The sequence below is a fragment of the Schistocerca serialis genome, chromosome 2 (genome assembly GCF_023864345.2).
Source record: "Schistocerca serialis cubense isolate TAMUIC-IGC-003099 chromosome 2, iqSchSeri2.2, whole genome shotgun sequence".
NCBI classification, from domain to species: Eukaryota; Metazoa; Arthropoda; class Insecta; order Orthoptera; family Acrididae; genus Schistocerca; species Schistocerca serialis.
Genome location: NC_064639.1, coordinates 34,207,402 through 34,232,679, shown reverse-complemented (window position 1 = coordinate 34,232,679; position 25,278 = coordinate 34,207,402). Strand labels below are relative to the sequence as shown.

Genomic DNA, 25,278 nt, shown 5'->3' with positions numbered 1-25,278 from the left:
GTACCTGCAAACATCCTAGCTACTTTCATATCCGTAACCTCAATCTTGTTGATGAGGTAACCTGAATCCACCCAGCTTTCGCTCCCATACAACAAAGTTGGTTGAAAGATTGAACGGTGCACAGTGGTACTGACTTCCGTTTTGCAGAAGAGAGTAGATCGTAGCTGGGCGCTCACTGCATTAGCTTTGCTACACCTCGCTTCCAGTTCTCTCACTATGTTGCCATCCTGTGAGAATATGCATCCTAAGTACTTGAAACCATCCACCTGTTATAAATTTGTTCCTCCTATTTGGCACTCAATCCGTTTATATCTCTTTCCCACTGACATTACTTTCGTTTTGGAGATGCTAATCTTCATACCATAGTCCTTACATTTCTGATCTATCTCTGAAATATTACTTTGCAAACTTTCAATCAAATCTGCCATCCCAACTAAGTCATCCACATATGCAAGACTGCTTATTTTGTGTTCACATATCTTAATCTCACCCAGCCAGACTATTGTTTCCAACATATGATCCATAAATAGTATGAACGACAGTGGAGACCGGTTGCAGCCTTGTCTTACCCCTGAAACTACTCTGAACCATGAACTCAATTTACCGTCAACTCTAACTGCTGCCTGACTATCCATGTAAAGACCTTTAATTGCTTGCAAAAGTTTGCCTCCTATTCCATAATCTTGTAGAACAGACAATAACTTCCTCCTAGGAACCCGGTCATATGCCTTTTCCAGATCTATAAAGCATAGATACAATTCCCTGTTCCACTCATAACACTTCTCCATTATTTGCCGTAAGCTAAAGATCTGGTCCTGACAACCTCTAAGACGCCTAAACCCACACTGATTTTCATCCAATTGGTCCTCAACTAATATTCGCACTTTCCTTTCAACAATACCTGAGAAGATTTTACCCACAATGCTGATTAAAGAGATACCCCTGTAGTTGTTACAATCTTTTCTGTTTCCATGTTTAAAGATTGGTGTGATTACTGCTTTTGTCCAGTCTGATGGAACCTGTCCTGACTCCCAGGCCATTTCAATTATCCTGTGTAGCCATTTAAGATCTGACATTCCACTGTATTTGATGAGTTCTGACTTAATTTCGTCCACCCCAGCTGCTTTATTGCACTGCAATCTATTGACCATTTTCTCCACTTCCTCAAATGTGATCCTATTTCCATCATCATTCCTATCCCATTGTACCTCGAAATCTGAAACATTACTGATCGTATTTTCACCTACATTGAGCAACTCTTCAAAATATTCCCTCCATCTGCCCAAGGCATCCACAGGATTCACCAGCAGTTTTCCTGACCTGTCCAAAATACTTATCATTTCCTTCTTACCTCCCTTTTGAAGACTGCTAATTACACTCCAGAATGGTTTTCCAGCAGCTTGACCCATAGTCTCCAACCTGTTTCCAAAGTCTTCCCAAGATTTCTTCTTGGATGCTGCAATTATCTGTTTGGCTTTGTTTCTCTCTTCAACATAACTTTCTCTGTCTACCTGAGTTCTAGTATGTAGCCATTTTTGATACGCCTTCTTTTTCCTTTTACAGGCTGCCTTGACTGTGTCATTCCACCAAGCTGTTTGCTTCATCCTACCTTTACACACTACTGTTCCAAGACATTCTTTAGCCACTTCTAGTATTGTGTCCCTGTACCTTGTGCATTCCTTTTCCAATGACTGTAATTGACTACATTCAACTAACTGGTACCTTTCTGAGATCGCTGTTGTGTACTTGTGCCTGATTTCCTTATCCTGAAGTTTCTTCACTCTTATCCTCCCACATATGGACCTGACCTCCTGCACTTTCGGCCTCACAATCCCAATTTCACTGCAGATTAAATAATGATCAGTGTCATCAAAGAAGCCCCTGAATACACGTGTGTCCCTCACAGCCTTCCTGAATTCCTGATCTATTATTATATAGTCAATGACAGATCTGGTTCCCCTGCCTTCCCAAGTATACCGGTGAATGTTCTTATGTTTAAAAATGGAGTTTGTGATTACTAAGCCCGTACTGGCACAGAAACCCAAGAGTTGTTTCCCGTTCCTGTTGGCCTCCATATCCTCTCCAAATTTACCCATAACCTTTTCATACCCTTCTGTTCGATTTCCAATCCTGGCGTTAAAATCACCCATGAGCAGAAGACTGTCCTTGTCCTTTACTCTAACAACTACATCACTGAGTGCCTCATAAAAACTATCCATCTTGTCTTGATCTGTCCCTTCACAATGCGAATATACTGACACAATCCTAATTTTCTTGCTAGACACTGTCAAATCTATCCACATCAGTCGTTCGTTTACATACCTTATTGCAACTACGCTGGGTTCCATTTCTTTCCTGATGTAAAGCCCTACACCCCATTGTGCTATTCCTACTTTGACTCCTGGCAGGTAGACCTTGTATTCTCCGACTTCAGTTATAAAAACCTTGAAAACAGGGTACTCATGTGGAATTGATGGAATACCAGATGTGATTATTAAATAATACTTTCTTGCCTTAGCCGAACTGACGCACTTGTGCAACATCTAACTGGCATCAGAAACCTTCCCTTCATGTTTAAAAACAGCAAAACTGAAACCACTGCTCAAAATTGGAAATCCAGAAGATGTTTCAAACCATAGACCAATAGCCCTACTGCCTGTATTTTCACAAATTTTAGAAAAAAAGTTTTATAAGAGATTGTCTGATTTCCTAAATAAACATAAAATTCTCTCTTCTTCACAGCATGGTTTGAGGAAAGGCTATTCAACTGAATGTGCAATATTTGAATATTTTAATGAAATCTATGTTAAACTGGATGTGAGTGAGTTTGTGATGGGCATATATCTTGATTTATCCAAAGCTTTCTACATCATTGACCATAATGCCCTACTGCAGAAGATTGACCAATCAGGATCAATCAATCCAATGAGTGGCTCAGGACATATCTATGTGGTAGCAAACAGGTGGTTGAAGTGCAATATACTGACCACAACAAAATCAGCTACTACTATTCAGGATGTGAAAACGTGAAATATGGCATCCTTAAAGAATCAGTTTTGGGACCCATTCTGTTTCTCCTCTATGTCAATGAACTTATGTACAACAAGCTTTGCCAAACTACCCTCCAATTTGCAGACAATACAAGCTTCCTTATTAGTGGGAAACAGAAGAAAAACTAAAAGACTCTGCTATCCAAACAATGAACAGTATAGAACAGTGTTTCAGCTATAACAAGCTAATTATAAACAAAGAAAAGGAAGGTAACATCCAAACATGCAAATACAACTAAGGGACAGAATTCTTGAAAGTGTTGACAGCACAAAATTTCTGGGACCTTGGCTCTAGAACAACAAATAATGGGAGGTACACATTGAATACTTGCAAAGAAAACTAAGCAAAACCTGCTACATGATAAGGATCTTAAAAATGTGTTGCAGCAAAGCCAGCCTGTTAAATGTATACTACTCCTATGTGCGTTCTGTAATTAATTATGGCATAATCTTCTGGGGCAATGCAACAACAAATATTTAACTTTTCAGGATGCAAAAGATAATATTAAGAATTATTGAAGGGGTAAACAATAGGAAATCATGCAGACCCATATTCAAAAAACTGTCAGTTCTTCCCCTTCCTTGCATTTTTATCTACAAAACGTCAGTTTTCATCAAACAATATATTGATAGATACCCAGATATCTTATTAAAGAATGAAGATATACATGTATACAATAGAAGACAAAAATGTGATCTTCATACCACACAGGTGAGAACATCATTGTGCCAAAAAGGCACTCTACATACTGGGATAAAAGTTTACAATAATCTGCCTACCCATATTAAATCAGTAAGTAAACTCAGTTGTTTTAAGGCTGAACTAAAGGCACATTTAACTGATCGTTGCTTTTACAATGTGACAGAGTACCTAGAAACCAAACAACAAAAATAAAGATGCGTTATGAATATTCTCCTTTAATGTTGATTCTAATGTTTGTTGTATACATGACTCTTTACTAAATTACTTAAATATCTAGTCCTTAGGAATGCAATACGAACTGTATTTTATCTTGTACAGACCTAACCATGTCCAATATCCTTGTATATATATTCTATAGATGTAGAATTAGAAGGACTAAATAAATAGATATTTAGGCATGGGAATGTGTTGTCTGGATAGACTTCTCCTACCAGTGACAACTCAGCATGTGTGCTCTCAGATTCTCCTCCTATATGTCACAAATCAGACGGATCAATCTTATCTCTTCAGTCCTGTTTAGGGGTAAGCCACACATTGTGAAACTCCCCCTGTCAGTATCCCCAACTGATACCAACACAATTCACCTGCCATCAATACTATTTCCATCACAACATTTATCAACCTCACAATTATATTAAGCCGTGACTGAGCTTGATAACAGAACACCCTGATAGAGTGCTCATTGGTGCCTTGAGACCAGGTCATCACCTGTTTTATAAGCCAAGTCCTAGTTTTTTCTATTTCTTCTTTTTTTTTTTTTTTCATCACAGCACTTGTTATAATAAAGTGTTATCTTGTTACAAAACATGTCAATAGTTTAATCATTTAGTGAAATAAAATAATCCCTGAATAGAAGTAAATAGTCATTCACACACCCAGGCTAACTAAAGAAAAAGAGTATCAAGTTAGAGCCATTCAGTGTTAGTAGGTGACACTGTTTTTGACATGGAAGTTAGTGAAGCTGATCCTTTTTTTATAATTATTCATTATAATCATTACATTATAGCTAAATATACAGATAGTGACTAATTTCTAGATAATATTGCAGGTAAGTATTGGAGGGGAGGAAAAACTTTAATTGGTGAATTTATTCTTCCTATGTAAAATTTATAGATAGATAAAATAAAAATAACAGATTACATACTTCTCATATTTAGCCTTTGTCCTTGCCATTTTGTCTTTTTGGGCCTGATATTTGTTATATTTTTCTATTAATTTGGCCTCAAAATTCAGTTCAAAATTCTGTACTTCTATTTCATAGTATGACTTCTTCTTCGCAATATCATCCTTGAAGCTCATCAGCTCCTGAGCATGATCTGTTGCCACTCTCTGTTATCAAATTAGACATACAAAATAGAATTAATCAGGTGTTTAAGTAAGCTGCTTCCACAACAGGATAACAGTATTAAAAAAGGAAATATAGGTTTAGACAGATTATGTCATTAATCAGACCTCTGACTGTTCTCTCATATTTTCCATGAACTCTTGGTAACTACTGACTATCTCCTTCAATTCTTCAGTAAACTTTGCTTCATTCTGTTGTGTTTGATAGTCATATTCTTTTTCAAGTACCCCAATTCTCTGATTTAATTCTGCAATAGAGTTTGTCAGTTCTTCCAGATGTCCTTTATTCACAAGTATGTATTCAAAATATAAAGCACTTAGCATTGCAGCTGATTTCTTTCTACGGGATGGAGCAATTGACCACAAGCAGAGCATTCCATCTGTAGAGCAGGTGATCAGTAACTCGTTATTCTCAGTAATGCACATCTGCAGAATACAAACAGAAAGTCAATAATAATAGGTCTTGAATCACACAGCAGCCATTGATTGCTACAAAATATGTAAACTGAGACAGCTGACCTGATAATAAAAATTCATTAATTTCATCACTTAGTATTTAATATTGCTTTCAATAAGTAGTGCAGTCACATATTTATCATAACCGAGTTCATCTATTTGGGGATGTATATTTCTATCACTATGTTAGGAAATAAAATTCATAATGCAGTGAGTAGAAGGCAGTATATTTATATTAAACAAGCCTCCTTTTCTATGGCACATGAATGAGTATCATTATGTTTTTGTGCATGGAAAATACAAGCATCAACTTTCCTGCATTTTAGGCAGTAAACATAGCAGAGTTAATCAATATGAGGTTAGGATTAACAAGATTAGTTAATGCAGACAAGCAATATGATCACAAAGAAAGGAAGCTGCTGACTCTATATCACTTTATACTATCATTAGTGCATTTTCATGATGTTTTAATAGGGGCACACACTTTCATAAAATACATGTATAAACTGAGAAGCATTAATCAGCTTAATAAAGCATGTATTTATGGTCCAATATGAATACATGTAAAGCTCATAAATTTAACACTTAATTGGTCTGCTCTGCTAAGTAGGGAACATTTTATGGAAATTGCTCTGATGTTTTCACAAAAAATAGCATCACAGCATTTAGCTTGACATAACTTACACTCTAGCTCCAGTTCTAAAAATTTTTAAAAAAGTGAATTATCAGATTTTGCAACTCAACATTTAGAACAGCATTGACTCACTAGGCTTCTAAAAGGGAATTCCTCTGTCATGTCTCAGCTGCACTAAAAGACGGAGCCAATCGTAAGTTAGCAAGCATTTCAGAACCTTGTTCATACGGCAGAGATATTTTTCCTAGTTTAAATTCAAAGCAAATATCTACATTATGATGAAAAGAAAATAATGAAAATAACAGTTTACATTTGTAATGGCAAAAAATATTATAGTAGAATATGAAATCTGTACCAAGCACTTTTACATTGAATTGGCTGATCAGGCCGGCTGAAGTACAATGAATGGATGGATAGTTCCAACATGCGTGTAGTAATTTGTGTACTTGGAGTTTGATGTTTATTACATTCCAATACTGAAACTATACAAAATACTTTTACATTGAATTAAAAGATATTAATATTACTGATACTCATACACAAAGTGAAATAATCATGGAAGCTATTGTCATGCAACTGTTTGGCCAGGTCTTTTACAGCACACTGGGTGAATGGATAATTCTGACTTCCATGAAGTAATGTTCATACAGGGAGCATTAGGTTGGTTTTTTTGGAGGGTTTATATTATGGGTGTTCAGTATTATGAAGTGGGAGGTAAGAGTGTGATTAGAGAAACCTTGATTTATGAATATGAATGAGAAGCAATACACACATTCACACAAGCAGGCACATCTCTTGCTTCTCTGGCTGCCCTTCAACTCTTGCATTGAACAAAAGCAGCAATTGCTGTGTTTATTCAATGAAAGAGTTGCAGTCTAGCCACAGTGATTGGAGATAGTGGTCACATGTGCATGACTTGCTTTTGTGAATGTGTGTGCGTTTTCCTTTTTTTCTGAACAAGTCTTTGGCTGCAAGTATAGTTTGTAACAGTATTTTTGTTCTGCCTGGCTGAAACTCAATGTGTCATCTTTAGACTGAACAGCAAGCTGTCCTTTTCATAATTGTTCATATTCCAATCTGGGTTTTCCTTTGTTTGGACAGTATGAAAGGGCAGTTTATGCACAGGATTTGTGGATTAGTGAGCATGAGTTAGATAAATAACTCTTAACATGATGCAGAGGTGAAGACAAGGAGTATTTTTTTAGTATAAGTGTAGCAATCACCCTGGTTCAATGAACCAAGGAGACAACTGTTTCTGATATACATGTTTGCAGACATATAGTGCCTATGACTGACCATAATAATTTGAAGTGTACTGTGAGTGAAGGAGAACTATGAATATCACAAACAGCCTAATAGGGAACTGCAACAGACCACACAGATAAGCATTTGTGCACAGATTTTCCTTTCTATACATTTTCATGAAGTCTGTGAAGGGATCAAGCAGTTTTAACTTCCTTCATTTATCCCTTTTGTGGCTGCAAAGTCTGAGTGTCCTGCCTGGCCAGCTGGCTGATGTGGCCAAAGTGTTGTGCTCCTCACCAGTGGGTGACTAAATCAGCTGACAACCACTGCAGGCTATGGCAGGGAACAGACCACTATCAGTGAATCGTAGGTGCCAATGAGCTTAGAGCTACTCTTCAATAATATGCTTTATAAAATCAATGTCACAATATAAGGTCACATTGGTTGCATTTTCTGATAGCCACAAAAGAGACTGTTACAGCTACCTCACACTTTGTTACACATTTCTCCTGAATGGAGAAAATCACAAAAACTTTTGTATTTGTAATTTAAAAACTCTGTAACTTGAGATTTGCACTGTCATTATACTTGTCTATTATGCAATATAATATCATTAACATCAGACATACACATTTCAAGGTACACAGTTTTATAAATGAGCATTTCTTAAGAAAGATACCCAAAACTTGGATGAACAATTCTTACTCTAATCTTAAATAAATAATGATTATTGAACTTCAAAAGCAAATTGTGTCAAATAAGAAAGACTTTTGTAACTCAATTTGTGATGTGCCTATTGACTCATTTGTAATTAAAGCCTAAACTTCCTTCTGTAACAAAAATTTGACAGTAAAAGTCTATCTTGTTTCCTGTTCACCATTTTCTCTTTGCATGTGCCATGTATTAATTCAGCACCCAAACTTCGTGTACCACTTAATAGTCTTTTGAATGCATTTTACAGGGATCAGCATCATGTCTACATTATTGCCAGCATCCACTGACTTACTGTAGCTCACTAGACGAGTCGTTTTCAGTTTATTTTGGCCTGTTCGTGTTCCTTCTTCTTGGTTTCAACAGAATCTGTGCTATTTATGGTTTAAAGCATCCAGACTTCTTTGTTGTCCATCTGTTTTAGAGCCAACAATGTTCCACAGAACTTAAACTGTATTTCCTCTTTTCTCAATTTGTTAGGCAACAGTGTCAAATATTTCCAGCTTTTGTGCACTGTTTCAATGGCATTGGTACACTTCCCATGAAGCCATATGAATAAGTTGGGGCTTGAGTACCATTTCTCTAAACAAATGGAAAGTCCCTTGTTGAGGTACGGCAATAACAAACACACAACATCGCCTGATTTTCCCCAGACAGAATTTCCATATTCTATTTCCATGATGGCACCAGTGTAAACAATATAATCTAAAATATAATTACTTAGAGTGTCTCGAAGAATGAAAAGTTTAATACCAAAACATCTACATTTCTTTGGTGTTGTTGTTGTAGTTGTTGTTATTGTGGTGGTGGTCTTCAGTCCACAGACAGTTGGATGCAACTCTCCATGCTACTCTATCCTGTGCAAGATTCTTCATTTCTGAGTAACTACTGCAACCTACATCCTTCTGAATCTGCTTAGTATTTTTATCTCTTGGTCTCTCCCTACAATTTTTACCCTCCACACTTCCCTCCAGTACTAAATTGATGATTCCTTGATGCCTCAGAATGTGTCCTACCAACCAATTCCTTCTTCTACTCAAGTTGTGTCACACATTCCTCTTCTCCCCAATTCTCTTCAGTACATCTTCGTTAGTCATGTGATCTAGCCATCTAATCTTCAGCATTCTTCTGTAGCAACAAATTTTGAAAGCTTCTAGTCTCTTCTTGTCTAAACCATTTATTGTCCAGTTTCACTTCCATACATGGCCACACTCCATACAAATACTTTCAGAAAGGACTTCCTGATGCTTAAGTCTGTACTTGATGTCAAGAAATTTCTCTTCTTCAGAAATGCTTTCCTTGCCATTGCCAGTCTACATTTTATATCCTCTCTACTTCGACAATCATTAGTTATTTTCCCCCCAAATAGCAAAACTCATCTACCACTTTAAGTGACTCATTTCCTAATCTAATTCCCTCAGCATCATCTGATTTAAATCAATTACATTTCATTATCCTCATTTTACTCTTTTGATGTTCATCTTCTATCCTCCTTTCAAGACACTATCCATTCCATTCAGCTGCTCTTCCAGGTCCTTTGCTGTCTCTGCCAGAGTTACAATGTCATCAGCAAACTTCAAAGTTTTTATTTCTTCTCCATGGAATTTAATTTCTATTCCAAATTTTTATTTTGCTTCCTTTACTGCTTGCTCAATGTATAAATTGAATAACTGTCTCAGTCCCTTCTCAACAACTGCTTCCCTTTCATGCCCCTCAACTCAGATAACTGCCATCTGGATTCTGTACAAACTGTAAATAGCCTTTTGCTCCCTGTATTTTATCCCTGCCACCTTCAGAATTTGGAAGAGAGTATTCCAGTCAACATTGTCAAAAGCTTTCTCTAAGTCTACAAATGCTAGAAACTTAGATTTGTCTTTCCTTAACCTATGTTCTAAGATGAGTCATAGGGTCAGTATTTCCTCATGTGTTCCAACCTTTCTATGGAATCGAAACTGATCTTCCCCAAGATCGGCTTCTACCAGTTTTTCCATTCATCTCTAAATAATTCCTATTAGTATTTTACAGCCATGACTTATTAAGCTGATAGTTCAGTAATTTTCACATCTATCAACACCTGCTTTCTTTGGGATTGGAATTATTATATTATTCTTGAAGTCTGAGGGTATTTCGCCTGTCTCATACATCTTGCTCATCAGATGGTAGAGTTTTGTTATGGCTGGCTCTCCTGAGGCTGTCAGTAGTTCTAATGGTATGTTGTCTCCTACAGGGGTCTTGTTTCAACTTAGGTCTTTCAATGCTCTGTCAAATTCTTCGCACAGTATCATATCTCCTATTTCATCCTTATCAACATCCTCTTCAGTTTCCACAATATTTCCCTGAAGTATATTCCCCTTGTATAGACACTGTATATACTCCTTCTACCTTCCTGGTTTCCCTTCTTTGCTTAGGACTGGTTTTCCATTTGAGTTCTTGATATTCATAAAGGTGGTTCTCTTTTATTCAAAGATCTCTTTAAATTTCCTGTAGCCAGCATCTATCTTACCCCTAGTGATATATGCTTCTACATCCTTACATTTGTTCTCAAGCCATTCCTGCTTACCTATTTTGCACTTCCTGTTGATCTCATTTTTGAAATGTTTGCACTCCTTTTTGCCTGCTTCATTTACTGTATTTTTATATTTTCTTCTTTCATCAATTAAATTCAATATCTCTTCTGTTACCCAAGGATTTCTACTAGTCCTTGCCTTTTTACCTACTTGATCGTCTGCTGCCTTCACTATTTCATCCCTCAAAGCTACCCATTCTTCTTCCACTGCATTTCTTTCCTCCATTCCTGTCAATCGTTCCCTAATGCTCTCTCTGAAACTCTCTACAGCCTCTGCTTCTTTTATTTTATCCAGGTGTCAATTCCTTAAATTGCTACCTTTTCGCAATTTCTTCAGTTTAATCTACAGTTCATAACCAATAAATTGTGGTCAGAGTCAACTTCTGCCCCTGGAAATGTCTTACAATTTAAAACCTGATTCAAATCTCTGTCTTACCATTATATAATCTATCTGAAACTTTCCAGTGTCTCCAGGCTTCTTCCACGTATGCAACCTTTCTTTCATGATTTTTAAGCCAAGTGTTAGCTATGATTAAGTTATGCTCTGTACTAAAATTCTACCAGGCAGCTTCCTCTGTCATTCCTTACCCCCAGTCCATATTCTTCTACCACTTTTCCTTCTATTCCTTTTCCTAGGACCAAATTCCTGTCCCTCATGACTATTAAATCTTCATCTCCCTTAACTGTGTGAATAATTTCTTTTATTGCATCATACATTTCTTCAATCTCTTCATGATCTGCGGAGCTGGTTGGCATATAAACTTGTACTACTGTGGTAGGCATGGGTTCGTGTCAATCTTGGCTACAATAATGCATTCACTATGCTGTTCATAGTAACTTATCTGTGTTCATATTTTTTTATTCAGTATTAAACCAACTCCTGAATTACCCCTATTTGATTTTATATTTATAACCCTGTATTCACCTGACCAGAAGTATTGTTCCTCCTGCCACTGAATTTCACTAATTCCCATAATTTTCTAATGTACCTGCCCGATTAAGTAGGGCAGACAAGAAAGAAGTAGAGGAGGTGGCAAATAGATATACAGTCAAAAGGGGAAGCAGTAGGTGGAGATTCAGACAGAATCTGATCACCAAGTCAAGGCTTAAGTCATAAGGAAATAGTTTTAATATGTTTTGTTTTTTTTCACTCATTGGGGAGAAATCAGATAAACAAAATGAGAAAGAGTAAATTTTGGTACACCAAAGAACTGGAGAATCTAAAAAATAAGCTACTGCTGTTGAAGTGCCTTGCCAAAGTAAACAATTCTAAAGAAATTAATGATCTTGAAAAAACAACTAAGAACCTGTATAAGAAAGAGTTACAATTGGCAAAACAAAGATACAACACAAATCTCATAAAAAATAATAAAAACCAATGCAAAAAGCCTGGTCAGTAATTAATACTGTTAAATGTGAAGTCAGAAACTTTAACAAGACAGCCCCAATACCAGCAGATACATTCAATAAATATTTTGTAAGCTGTGCTGATGATATCAAAAAGTTGATCAATAAACCCAATGTAGCATGTATAGATTATCTTAAGAGAGCAAACCTGAATCATAATAGAGCCAGATCATCCTTGAAACACTTTAAAGACGTACACCAACATGAAGTTCTTAAAATAGTCAAAGAAATGAAAAATTCATACAGTACAGATATTTTTAATATGTCAAAAGATCTATTGAAAGAAATCATTCATTACATTGCAGCACAATTAACATATTCTATAAACCTGTGTCTCATAGAAGGATTTTTTCCTGATCCTCTCAAAACTATCTAAGGTAACTCCAGTCTTTAAGAAGAGTGTCAAATCAGATCCTGCAAACTACAGACCAATTTCACTTATTCCATTACTAGGAAAAGTCTTTGAAGGCATAATATATCAGCAGATGTATGAGTACCTAGAACTAAATGGTATGTTAAGTGCATCACAGTTTGGTTACAGAAAAGGAACGTCAGCTATACATGTCATAGAGCTCATAGTCAGAGACATTATAGCAGCATTCGAGGACCATGCGCACACGCAGGTAACCTTGTGTGATCTGAGAAAAGCTTTTGACTGTGTTGACCACTCACATTTGCTCTCTGAACTTGAGTACTATGGAATATGTGATAAAAGTTTAAAATACATCAAATCATACCTCAATAAAAGGAAACAGGTGGTGAGTTCAGGAAGCCATCTGTCAAACATTCTCGAGGTTCAACACGGAGTGCCACAGGGATCTAAATTGGGACCACTTCTTTTCCTTGTACATATAAATGACTTACCAAGAAATATAGATGTTAAGACATATATGTATGCAGATGATACAACTTTTCTATCTGTAAACCATGTACTTAATAACCTTGTAGGTGGTATGAAATTGGCAAATGAAAATGTAACATCATGGTTTAATGCAAATGTTCTGCTATTAAATGAGGAAAAGACCCAGAATATGTGGTTCAGTCTATCAAAGACTACAAAAATATAAAAACAAAAGGCAAAGTTTTTAGGTATCATACTTGACAACAGTCTAACATGGAACTCTCATGTTGATCACATAGTGGTTAGGTTGTCAAGAGTTATATATTTGTTGAAGAGATTGATGTGTTGTGTCATATTTGAGTATGTAAGTACAGCGTACTTTGGCTTTTTTCAATCTGTTTTAAGGTATGGGTTAATACTCTTGGGAAACAGCAAAAAAATAAATGAAATTATGGTGATCCAGAAGAAAGCAATCAGAGTAATGGCTAAGGTAGATAATAGAACACATTGTAAACCATTGTTCATTAAATATAGAATTTTAACGGTTATTAATTTATATATTCTTGACAGCGTTAACTACATACTTGGTGACTAACCTAATTTAAGTGTAACAAATCAAAGGCATGATCACTATACAAGAACCTGTACTTCTCTGCTGTTGCCACAAAATAGATTAGCTAAAACTAACAATAGTCATAAGTATATGGCAATTAAGATATATAACAAATTATCTAAAAATGAGTCAATCAAGCCTGACAAATTATTTAAAGAAAACGTACATAACTTCTTGTTAACTAATCCATTCTATTCATTAGAAGAATTTTTAGAAATGCCCAATAACAACTTAAATATGTAAAAATTTATTTTGTAAAATTAATAGGTTAAGTGAACTGATGAAGCCTATTGCATGTAATAATGCTGAATGACCAATAAAGAATCTAAATCTGAATCTGAATCTGAATCAGAAGCTAGACAGACAGATTGAGAAAAAAATTGAAAAACACAGAGAAATTAGCCAAAAAATTAGATCATCTGGGTAAAAACTTAGAGAGGTAAAGTCAAGCACTGAAATGTATCATAAAAGATTTAGATTATGTCAAAGTTTAGGTAGAGAAAACTATAGAAATAACTGAAGAAGTGGATTTAAATGAGTTCAAAATGCATGCAAATACAGAGTGTATTAGTTCTGCAGAAAATAAAGCTGAGAAGGTAGGAAACAAACTGATCAATGTATGAGAGAGAAATGAAAGGGGCTTAAAACCTTACTTTCTATGATTAAAAGTGAAAGTGACAGTATTAATTTGAAATTCAGTTAATCAGTATATAGCAGTAACTTGTCAGATGCAAAAGGTGTTGTTGGTATATGTGTTAGTAATATTTCAAATCTAGAGCAAAGTTAGATGAAATTGAGGAAAATGTTACAACCAAAATTTTTCTAGCAGCAGCAGTAGTACTCAGAATAATATAACCAAAAAGGACTAGAGAACTCCACCCCATGAACTTTATTTGCCATTGTATCAATAATTTCACTAGCAGTACTTTAGACAGCTTGAAACTTAAATTCACAAGAAATTTTTAGATGGTGAGACGCTTTCATGGAGTAATCGGAATATGCAAAGCGTGGTCTGAAAAATTCTTGGAATGGAATAGAAAAAAAGTACTTACATCACTGAAATTTCTTTTGTTTTTCAGTGTAGTCTCCTTGTAGATTAATGCACTTGGTCCAACGATGTTCCAGTGCCTTGATGCCATCCTGAAAATGAGTTTCCTCCAGGCCTGCAAAATATTTGTCAACTCCGGCTACCAATACTTCGTTTGAAGTGAATCTTTGTACACCAAGAAAAATTTTCAATTTTGGGAAGAGATGCAAGTCTGATGGAGCCATATCAGAAGAATAAGGTGGGTGTGGCATCAATTCATACCTTAGTTCATGTAATTTTGCCATGGTAATGGCACATGTGTGCAGACGTTCATTGTCTTGATGGAAGATGACTTTCTTTCTTGCTAGACCTGGCCTTTTTTGCATATCTTTTGTTACAATTTGTGTATGAGGTTAGCATAGTATTCTTCAGTAATTGTTTGCTGAGTTGGGAGATAATCTACAAACAGAATCCCCTTTGCATCCGAGAACACTGATGCCATGACCTTTCCTGCCAAAGGAATTGTCTTTGCTTTCTTTGGTGGTGGAGAATCAGTATTTTTCCACTGCTTTGACTGTTGTTTTGTCTCTGAAGTATAGCAGTGCAACCAAGTTTCATCTGTGGTCGCAAACCAGCACAAAAAATCTTGTTTGTTTCCCCTAAAACAGGACAAACATTGTTCCAAAATGTCCATTTTCACTCGTTTTTGATCCAGCATCAAGAGCCGTGGCACCCATCTGGCAGATAATTTTTTTTATTTCTTAGTTAAAATATGATATACCCTTTCAGATGACATCTAGGAAGTGTGATCAATTTCACACACTTTCAATCAGCAATCCTCCATGACCATTTTGTGCACTTTTGCAATGATTTCTGGATTAGTGAAACATCTTGGCTATCCTCTGCACGGATCATCATCTAAGTTCTCCCGACCAAATTTAAATTCATTTTTCCACTTGGAAACCGTTGAATATGATGGAGCAGAGTCCCCCAGTCTATTCTGGAAATCGACATGAATGTTCTTTGCTTTCATACCTTTATTTACGAAGTACTTAATCACTACTCAAATCTCGATTTTCCATCTTTGCAAATCACTAAGCATGAACAACAACAAAGCCATGTCACCACCATAGCTCTCTTCCAAGAGTACTGATGTGGCACATCTTTACAGACAACAGTCCAGTGAATATCGCATGAACAACTTGTTGCGCAAGCACTAACCTCTTGTGGTGATTCCAAGAACTTTCCAAATAACCCTCACACATACAGATATGACTTTTGCAGAATTAAAAAAATATACATATATTTTTTGAACAAATTTTGGTTTGAAACCAAACAAGCTTGGATTAAAGCAAAATTCTTGCATGGACCATATTTCAAAGATGGTAGGACTCACATGAAAGATTTTTGTGAACAGCAACTTGAAACATTTGTACACTTAGATAAACTGTTAGATGAGGTAATACAAACAGATCCATTAAAGAGTTATTTGCAATATATGATGCAGTGGGGGTTAGTATATGGACCAGATGACAACACTGAACAATTTTTAAAATATTGATCAACTAGATATCTCATGGGAAAGAAATGAGAGACAGAGGCATAGACAAAGGGAAGGGGACATTTATTTTATCATAATGAGATGGGGGAGGGGGGCAATGCTGATCATGGAGACAGAGACAGAAGAAGAGATAACAGGAACAATTATCATGATAATGGGCAACCATTAGAATTACAGATTTGGAGTTATGAACTCATAATTGGAATAACAGATGAAGGGATGGTAAAAGGGGTCATGAACAAAGAAGTAAGCAATGAGGAAGTAATGACAGAATATTTAACTGTGGGAATTTTGCAAACAGAAGGAATGGATTTGTAAACTAAACCATGCTTCATGGAGAGCCTAGCAGTTTGGGATGACAGGAAATAGATACAATACACAGGCTAATAGGTTTAGAAGAGGAAGCAGTAATCAGTATAATAACCTGTTGGTGGTAGTTTCTAAAGAAGATGGTGATATCAGGCTAGATATCAAGATGTTTGAATAAGTACTTGAGAGACTGATCACTCAGAAACATGGATGAGTCACTGAATAAATTTGAGAATGTAAAATACATGCCTAGTCTCAAACTAACTTTTAGATTACAACAAAATGATTTAGAACATGATTACAGAAAGTATACTGCACTTTTATATACAGGTATGTGATTTTGGTATTGGATGGTTCCATTTGGGTTGAATGTTTCTGAACCTGGATTTATTAAGAGGTTGGATTTTGTTTTTGGAAAGGAACTTTTAGCCAAATTAACTATTTATGTAGAAGACAGTATTTTACACACTAAGGCCTGGAAAGATCATATGAGTACTTTGAGAGAAATTGGGGAAAAACTGAGACCATGGGATATGATTTTGAAGTGAAAGAAACGAAAATTTGTTGTGAAATAACAAAATTTTTTTGGCCACATATTAACAGAGAAGGAAATTTTCCGTGATAATGAGAAAATCCAAGCCATTGCAAAATTTCCTGGCCCTGAGCCTAAGAGGGAGTTAAATCATTCTTTGGTCTTGGTAGAGAATATGCCAGGACTAAAGTTTTAAATGTACCTTTCTTATACAATCTGTTGAATAAGAATACTACATGGTATGGAATGAAAAGTGTCAAATTGCCTTTTATGGGATAAAAGAACAATTTACTATTAGTGAATTTTTATGCAGACCACATTTTGACATTGCCATTGTGTTTAATGACTGGTAGGAGTGATTCAGAATCTTCACTTATTTCATGAGAAGGTAGTTATTGAGTTACAGAACATCATTCATTTGCATTCATGAGCAGAACTTGACAGAAACATGAGAAAACTTACATCATTAAAGAAAAGGGGAGTTGTCAGAAACAGTTCGGAAATTCAAGAAATTCAGAAATTATTTACTTGAACATAAAGTTACTTAGATCATAAAGTCCTTTGTTATGTTGAGGAATGTAAATTGTAGATCAGAAGGTGGGCAGTTTATTTTTAAAAAATTGACTACACAGCAGAGTACATTAAAGGGGGCAATGATGAACACAGAAATGGAAACCCAGGGAGAAATTTCAAAATTATGCATATGAAGGCAGTGAAAGATGAGAAGATATCATGAAAATTTGCAGACAATTAAGAAGAAACCAATATCATGATGATCATTGGAAGTTGATGAAAAGTTACTTGGGGAAGAAGGTTATGATAAAGTATAGCTACATTGTTAAGTTTACAAAGGTATATTATTATCTAGACGCAGACAAGACAGTGATAGATGGAATTTTTGTTGGCCCACACAGTACGCTGACATGTTCATTAAATACACACACAAAAGCTTTGGTCACTTTGGTTCATTGAAATGCATACATGTCTTGCCACTTATGATGGACGTCAGAGTGTCAAAGTTAACAACCAGATATGTAGAGGTTGTTTGCAAAGTGTAATACCTGACAAACAGATGGACCTAGTTGGTATTGGTCTATTTGCCCAATTGTCTAAAGCAAAAGGAGGATACTGTTATATATTTGACATGGTGGACTTATTTCCTAAATTCATTTAAATTTATCCTTTGAGGGAAGCTACTAGTTGAAAAATTATAACCAAAATAACACAAGACTGCTTTCACACTGTTCTTTTCTCAATACTATTCTTTCTGATAATGAAAATCAATTTATGTCAGTGGCCTGGAAGGATTTTACTGATGACTATAACATAATAGACATACTTATTTCTGTTTATTCCCCATCTTATAATCCTACTGAGAGATATATCAGGGAGACGGGCTTTCGGTGCAGAACTTGCTGAAGCAAAGATCACTCACAAACTGGATGGATTGTATTGGTTGCTTTGGGTATTTACTAAACAGTTTACAACATACCACAACTGTTTCTTCTCCACATCAAATTTTATATGATAAGTAGCCTGCATACCCTATTAATGAATTAGTTGAACTTCTATCTCTCAGCTACTGAGATAGAAGACAAAGTTATGAAGACCATGGACCAACACTATTGTTAAAAAAAGAAAAAGACACATGACAACAGAGTGAAACCTATACACTTCAAGAGTGGAGACATTGTGTTAACTAAGAGCTATGTCAAATCAAAGTCCATGAACAGTGAGATTGAGAAATTTGATATATACAGTAGACTATCTGAAATTTTAGTAAATCCATACCCAAATGCATGGAATGTTATCCATCCAAAAGCTAGGAAACTTAATGGGCTCAGGAATGAAACACAGCTGAAGGTATACAGACAAACAAACTGAACTGATGACTGCTATATATTACTTCCTTTACTTGAAATGTCATGGTATATTATGCTTTGCATCCTCTCATGGGGATGCAAACATGTTTGTGCATCATGCGTGTGGTAAACGCAGGGCCCCAGCTACATGACACTTCCTTCTATAGTAATCCATTTCTGATGTCACATTAGATTAATACTTGTCCCATAGATTATGAAGACAATACTTCATAATGATGTAGAACATGTTAGTTTAGCAAAATGTTTCTTTGCCTGGCATAACTAGGTTTCTTTTTCTTTGTAAGATTACTAATTTATATCTAAAAATTCATGTTCTTAGTAGGAGTTGTCATTCAGAAATTCTTTTAATTTCTTTTCAAATGTTGGTTGGCTATCTGTCAGACTTTTTATGGTATTTAGTTAGTGACCAAAGACTTTTGTGGCAGCACAATTCACCCCTTTCTGTGGCAAAGTTATATTTCAGTCAAAGTAATGAAGGTCAGCCTTTATCCCACATATGCACATTTCTACTGCTTTTGAACTGTAACGGGTTACTAATAACAAATTATGTAAGTGAAAATTTATATTATGAAGCTGTTGTGAATATCCCTAGTTTCTTAATAAACATTTGCAAGATGGGCTACTGCTATTATTCTTATTACATTCTTTTGTGCAATGAATACTTTTTTCTTTAATGATAAATTACCCTAAAATATAATGCCATAAGAAAGCAGTGAAAGAAAATATGCATAGTAAGCTAATTTACTTATATATTTATTGCCAAAATTTGCAATAACACTTATATTGTAACTGAACTCAAATGTTTCTGAGATCATCAATCTGTCAATGTGTTTCATCCAATCTAATCTTTCATCAGTGAACACACCCAGAATCTTAGAATATTTTGCCTTAGCTACAGACTCTATCTTTATTAACGGGTTGTGGCATTTCCTGTATAGAACTGTATATAATGTGTTTTATCAAAATTTCATGAGAGTCCATTTGCAGAGAACCACTTAAAATTTTCTGAAAGACATTATTTACAATTTCCTCAGCTAATTCTTGTTTGTTGGGTGTGGTCATTAATATCATCAGCAAAAATAATTAGCTTTGCATCTTCATGGTTAATGTATATTATTGACTTCAATAATATACATTAAGAACAATAATGGACCCAAGACTGAATGATGAGGGATACCATTCTTGATACCTCCCCACATAGAGGACTCTGATGATTTTTGCAGACTACCTGTACTGTTTATTTCTACCTTCTGCATTATTCCAGTCCAATAGGAATTAAATGATTTGTGCACTGTCCCACTCATACCACAATACTTCAGATTATCTAAAACAATTTCATGATTCACAATCTCCAAAGCCTTTGAGAAATCAGAAAAAATCCCAATGGATGATGTTTGGTCATTCAGAGCTTTTAATATATGGTCACTGAATGTATAGCATTTTCTATCAAAAGCATTTCTGGAAACCAAATTGGCATTTTGTTAGTACTTTATTTTTACAAATATGTGAAGCTACTCTTGGACACATTACTTTTTCAAGAATTTTTCAAAGCTGACAGAAATGAGATTAGGCAGTAGTTGGCATCACACCTGTCCCATTTTCTATTCAGTGGTTTAACAATAGCATATTTCAATCTATCAGGAAAAATTCACTATTTCAGTGAGCTATTACCTATGTGGCTGAGAATCCTACTTATCTGTTGGGAACAACTTTTTAGTACCTTGTTGGAGATGCTATCAATTCCATATATCTTTTTTATACTGAAAGTTTATTTTTCGTTAACTAACTGTCTCTGTCATGTGTCTGGTGAACCATTTGGTGCATGCATTTGAGTTTTCAACACTTCTTTCCTGAATATTGCACAGTATTGGATCAGCAGTCACTAACAGAATCTTACGGCATTTGTCTCCATAACCCAAGCCACATATTCAGATAATTAATTATTTACAACTGAGACTACTTGAAGTTCAACACATATGGAGTGAGTTCTACATGCTTATCTCAAGCACACAGTTACTTATGAGTGGAAGGTTTATTTAGCTATGTTGAGCACAGTGATACATTGATGACTATGGATATTAACATTTCATTACACTGTGGTACTCTTATCATGTGTATGAGGAGATGCTGCTATGTTTGTTTCTCAGATCACTGATCTTGAGAACTGAAAGTACTTTACATTTTGTATGCTGGTGTAAGCTGGTGTAAGCAGACCATGTTGCAAAGAGATTGTGAGAAGATTAATAGAGGCCAAAGACAGACTCGCAAGAAACACTCTGCTAACACCCTCTTGGCTGCCTGTATTTAGATCACCACCACAGACTGGAGGGCCCAGTGAGTTTCACTCTGTCATCAAGTGAATCACTGAGGCTCCAGTTGGAGCCCAGGCACTTGGAGTCACAGACAGTTGTAGGCAGCACATAGTGACCAGAGCAATCTACATAGCAGACTGGTACTTCACCAGCAGTGAGGTTAACATGGACCGTTATGGAGAGCTTGTACCACAACACCTGGAATATCTTGAGTTAAGTAATTTTCTATTCTTATGAATAAAGAACCCACTTAATATATGCATGCAGTTTGTGTTCTAGAAAGAGGATACCAGCCACCAACCAACATCCCCTCCATGCTTCCCATGGTACAAGCCTACAGTGACAAGGAAATGACACAAAATTTCATTTTTGAGATTTTGAGCTTTGCTTTATGGTGTTAACACACATGAGATATATTGGAAAATGGATTTGTGAATTACTCTGCTGCACTTTGAGATATGAATTGTTATGTGGAAGAAAAATTAGAATTTAGCAATTGAAGTAATCACATAGCAATTCAAAATTATAATTGACTTCCTAATGGATAATGATACAATGCTGCTCATGTCAACATTTGGCCTTGTATAAACTGCACCAGACTGTGTATTGTATTACATTTCATTTATCTAGGTATGGAGTGTAGGTTTTGTGCTAAAGCAAATCCATTCAGTGAACATTGATTTCTACACAATTAGAGTGAAGGTCATGCTTCCATTTTGTGAGCTGCAGTACATGCTATAAACACATATGACAGATTATGTTCATTGTTCATTTCACCATAAGAGAATGGGAGACATAAACTGATATAGACATTTTGACATTTTTATGATTACATGTTCTGCACTTATTAATAACTTCAATGAATTGATGCATTTGCTACCAGACACATGTACACTGTGGGCTGCCCAAAATGCACCACCTTGAAGGAAGCATCCACATCAGGCAAAATTTGCAGCATGCATTTGTGGTAATGAGAGATGCATATGATTAGCATTTCAGTGCAGGCACACATCATGGCTGCCAGTAGCACTACCTGCAAGTGCTTATAAAGGGGGAACATAAGACCATGTGGACATACCGGAATTGTTCTTTCATGTTGTTGTTTTCTTTAAGCACCTCCAGTATGCCTTTCAGAAGGTATCAATCATCTTTCAAGCAAGTCTTGGAGTTTGGCCAAGGACGAGTAGTTGCCTATAGGGAATGCAAATTATCCTTGAGAGAAATTGGTGGTTGTGTTAGAGAGAACCAAGCAACTATGATGTGGATCTGCAGTTGCTGGATGCAGGAGAGGACATTGGACTGACAGGACTGGTTTCACCTATCTCATTGCACCACTACACATGATGACAAGCACACTGTGCACATGTGATAATTTGCATTCCCTATAGGCAACTACTCGTCCTTGGCCAAACTCCAAGACTTGCTTGAAAGATGATTGATATCTTCTGAAAGGCATACTGGAGGTGCTTAAAGAAAACAACAACACGAAAGAACAATTCCGGTATGTCCACATGGTCTTATGTTCCCCCTTTATAAGCCATATAACAACAAATTCAGTCTGCTACACAAGTAGCAGTGTCAACATGCACCATTTGACATTGTCTGTAGCTGAGTGGCCTGTTAGCAAGGCATCTATTGCTGCATTTACCACTGGGTAAAGCCTGGCCTTTTATTGATTATGTAAGCATGAAACAACTTCAATGAATTTGAATGTAGTGAACATCATCACATTTAGTAGCAGACAACATTATGAAAAAGATTAATGTAAGAAGTATTAGTTATGTATATCTGTATAGGCTGGAGACATGAAGCATACGTCAACACTGCTGTGTGCATACACTGGAGTTTTACTTAGGTTTAGGTATGTGATTAGTTAAATTGAAAGTTATCATTTATATTTCAAATGTGGACAAGCACAACAGATGTGAAAACTAGTGATTTATGTTATTTAATCTGTATATAAAATTGATAAATGACTTCTTGTGTGACTATATAAACTGAGGGAACCTGTAACTCATACATGTTGACTTACACACTCTATGACTAAGATATGATACACTGAGGCCATTCTAAATTAAATATGTGCTACTGATGATTTGCAACATATAGAGAAGAGAGAACTGATATTTTACATTAAATGCTATGTCATAGGAAGGAAGAGAAGTTATAGTGATTTGCTCTGTGTGTAAATAAAAGATGTATTTGGATGTAAATGTTTTATGGTGGGAAAGTATGGATAGCTTATTTTATGTACTTTTAGCTAATCAGAAGATACTTATGGTTAATTGTCAGAGGTTAGAGTAAACTGATAACTCCCTATGAAAACTTGCATTGTGAGATCTATGGTACTTTCACTATGTTTGAGGTGAGAGACTGAGATATAAGTTGAGCTTGCTTGTCTCAAAATGAAAGAACTGATCATGGCTCTTTGGTAAATTAAATCAGTTTTCAAGTATGCTAACAACTATAATTAACATCAAAATGTGTTAGGAAAATAGTTAATTTTGCCACAGGTTGTACTGCCCTAGTAGAAATCTCGATTTGCATATCTGCTTCAGTTCTTATAGGAAATCAGCAACTTTTTAGCTCAAATTTAAAGATAATCAGCAGGCTTGATTTAAAGTTGTTTTTTACTGCCTTATAACACACTGCACCAGCCAAAATACAGCCCCAGTGTGAATGCTATTCTCAAACATGGGATGAATTAGTTGATGTTCATAAGCAGCTGAAAATAGACCTGACTATTGTCAACTGATTGAAAGCTGCTGCAAATCGGTGTGTTGGAAGATCTCCTGAGAGTTGTGTACCTGTGATACCTGTAGCAGACGTACATCAAGTACTGTCCTCTCCTGAGGATCCTGTCTTCAGGATCTGTCATTACCCTTCCACTTGACTGCTAGTGTCATATCAGTGGTAGATCTAGGCATCCTGAACTGGGTGCATGGGGACCAGCAAGGACTCAAGATGTTGTTCCAATCCTCCTAACCAGTGAGTTTGAGGTGCTGTATTTCACTGAAACTGAAACTGAGCAAGTGAGACTCACTTCACCTGTTTTTGGGAAACCTGTTTTGTCCGGAGTCAGGAGGAGGAAAACGCAAAATGGTAGAGGTCTATTAATCATCATCAGTTCAAACATACTGCGAATGGTGGTATCCCTTAGGGAAATGGCAGCAAGGGCTATGGAAGGGCACCATGTGCGCTCAGTGTATATGTCTGGAGGCCTCATTCAACATGTTGATGAGGCTATTCTGGCACCCATTGAGGGAAAATGGTGCAACCAACTGCAGATTGTGGCAAACATTGGAACACATGATGCCATTTGTCCAGGCTGTGAGGGCATTCTTGGGTCATTCCAGCAACTGGCAGAGAAGGTTGAGAAGACCAACCTTGCATGTGAAATATCAATGAACCTCACAATTTGCAGCATTGTCCCCAGAACTGATCGTGGCCGTTTGGTTGTGAGTCAAGTGGAAGGACTGAAACGGAGACTTTGAAGGTTCTGTGAGAAGCTAGGCTGTGACTTCCTGTACTTGTGCCACCGGATGACAACTGTAGGGTTCCCCTAAAAAGGTCAGGTGTGCACTGCATGTCAGAGGGTGCTACCCACATAGCTGACTGCGAGTGGAGTGCACACACAGGTTTTTTTTTAGTTTAGGCAACTCTTCATCTAATCCAGATAATGGTAGCTGTAGAATGCCCAGAAGTATTAATGTAAAATGAAAACAAATATGTCCCACATATGAGAGTGATAAAATTCTAATGGTAGACTACCAAAACATTCGCAACAAAGTGACAGACTTTGAAGCACTCATAAAAAACTGTGGAGCTCACATAATACTGGGTACAGAAAGCTCGTTGAAATGCGAAATTGATAGCAGTGAGATATTTGAGGGAAATTTAAGTGTATGTTGACTAAATAGGCAAATGGGAGACGGAGGTGGTGTATTTGTCGCAGCAGACAGAAACTCATATCCGGTAAGATAGAAATTGAAGCTACATGTGAGACTGTTGATAATTGGAGCCTTCTATTGCCCATCAGATCATCTCCTGATGTAACCAAAAACTTCAGAGAGAACTCCAGTAC

The 25,278-nt window shown here is 36.2% G+C and overlaps 1 protein-coding gene across 1 annotated transcript in view; it reads right to left on the bottom strand.

Annotated features, from left to right (window-relative positions):
- Nucleotides 1-3,902: 3,902 nt before the first annotated feature.
- LOC126458643 (cilia- and flagella-associated protein 57) overlaps nucleotides 3,903-25,278 on the bottom strand; it is a 196,663-nt gene continuing 175,287 nt past the window's right edge. The window contains exons 11-13 of the mRNA XM_050095810.1: nucleotides 5,206-5,523; nucleotides 4,898-5,082; nucleotides 3,903-3,921 (exon numbers count right to left, since the gene is read on the bottom strand). Coding sequence (XP_049951767.1) covers nucleotides 3,903-3,921; nucleotides 4,898-5,082; nucleotides 5,206-5,523 — 522 coding nt within the window. The remainder of the gene's footprint in view (nucleotides 3,922-4,897; nucleotides 5,083-5,205; nucleotides 5,524-25,278) is intronic.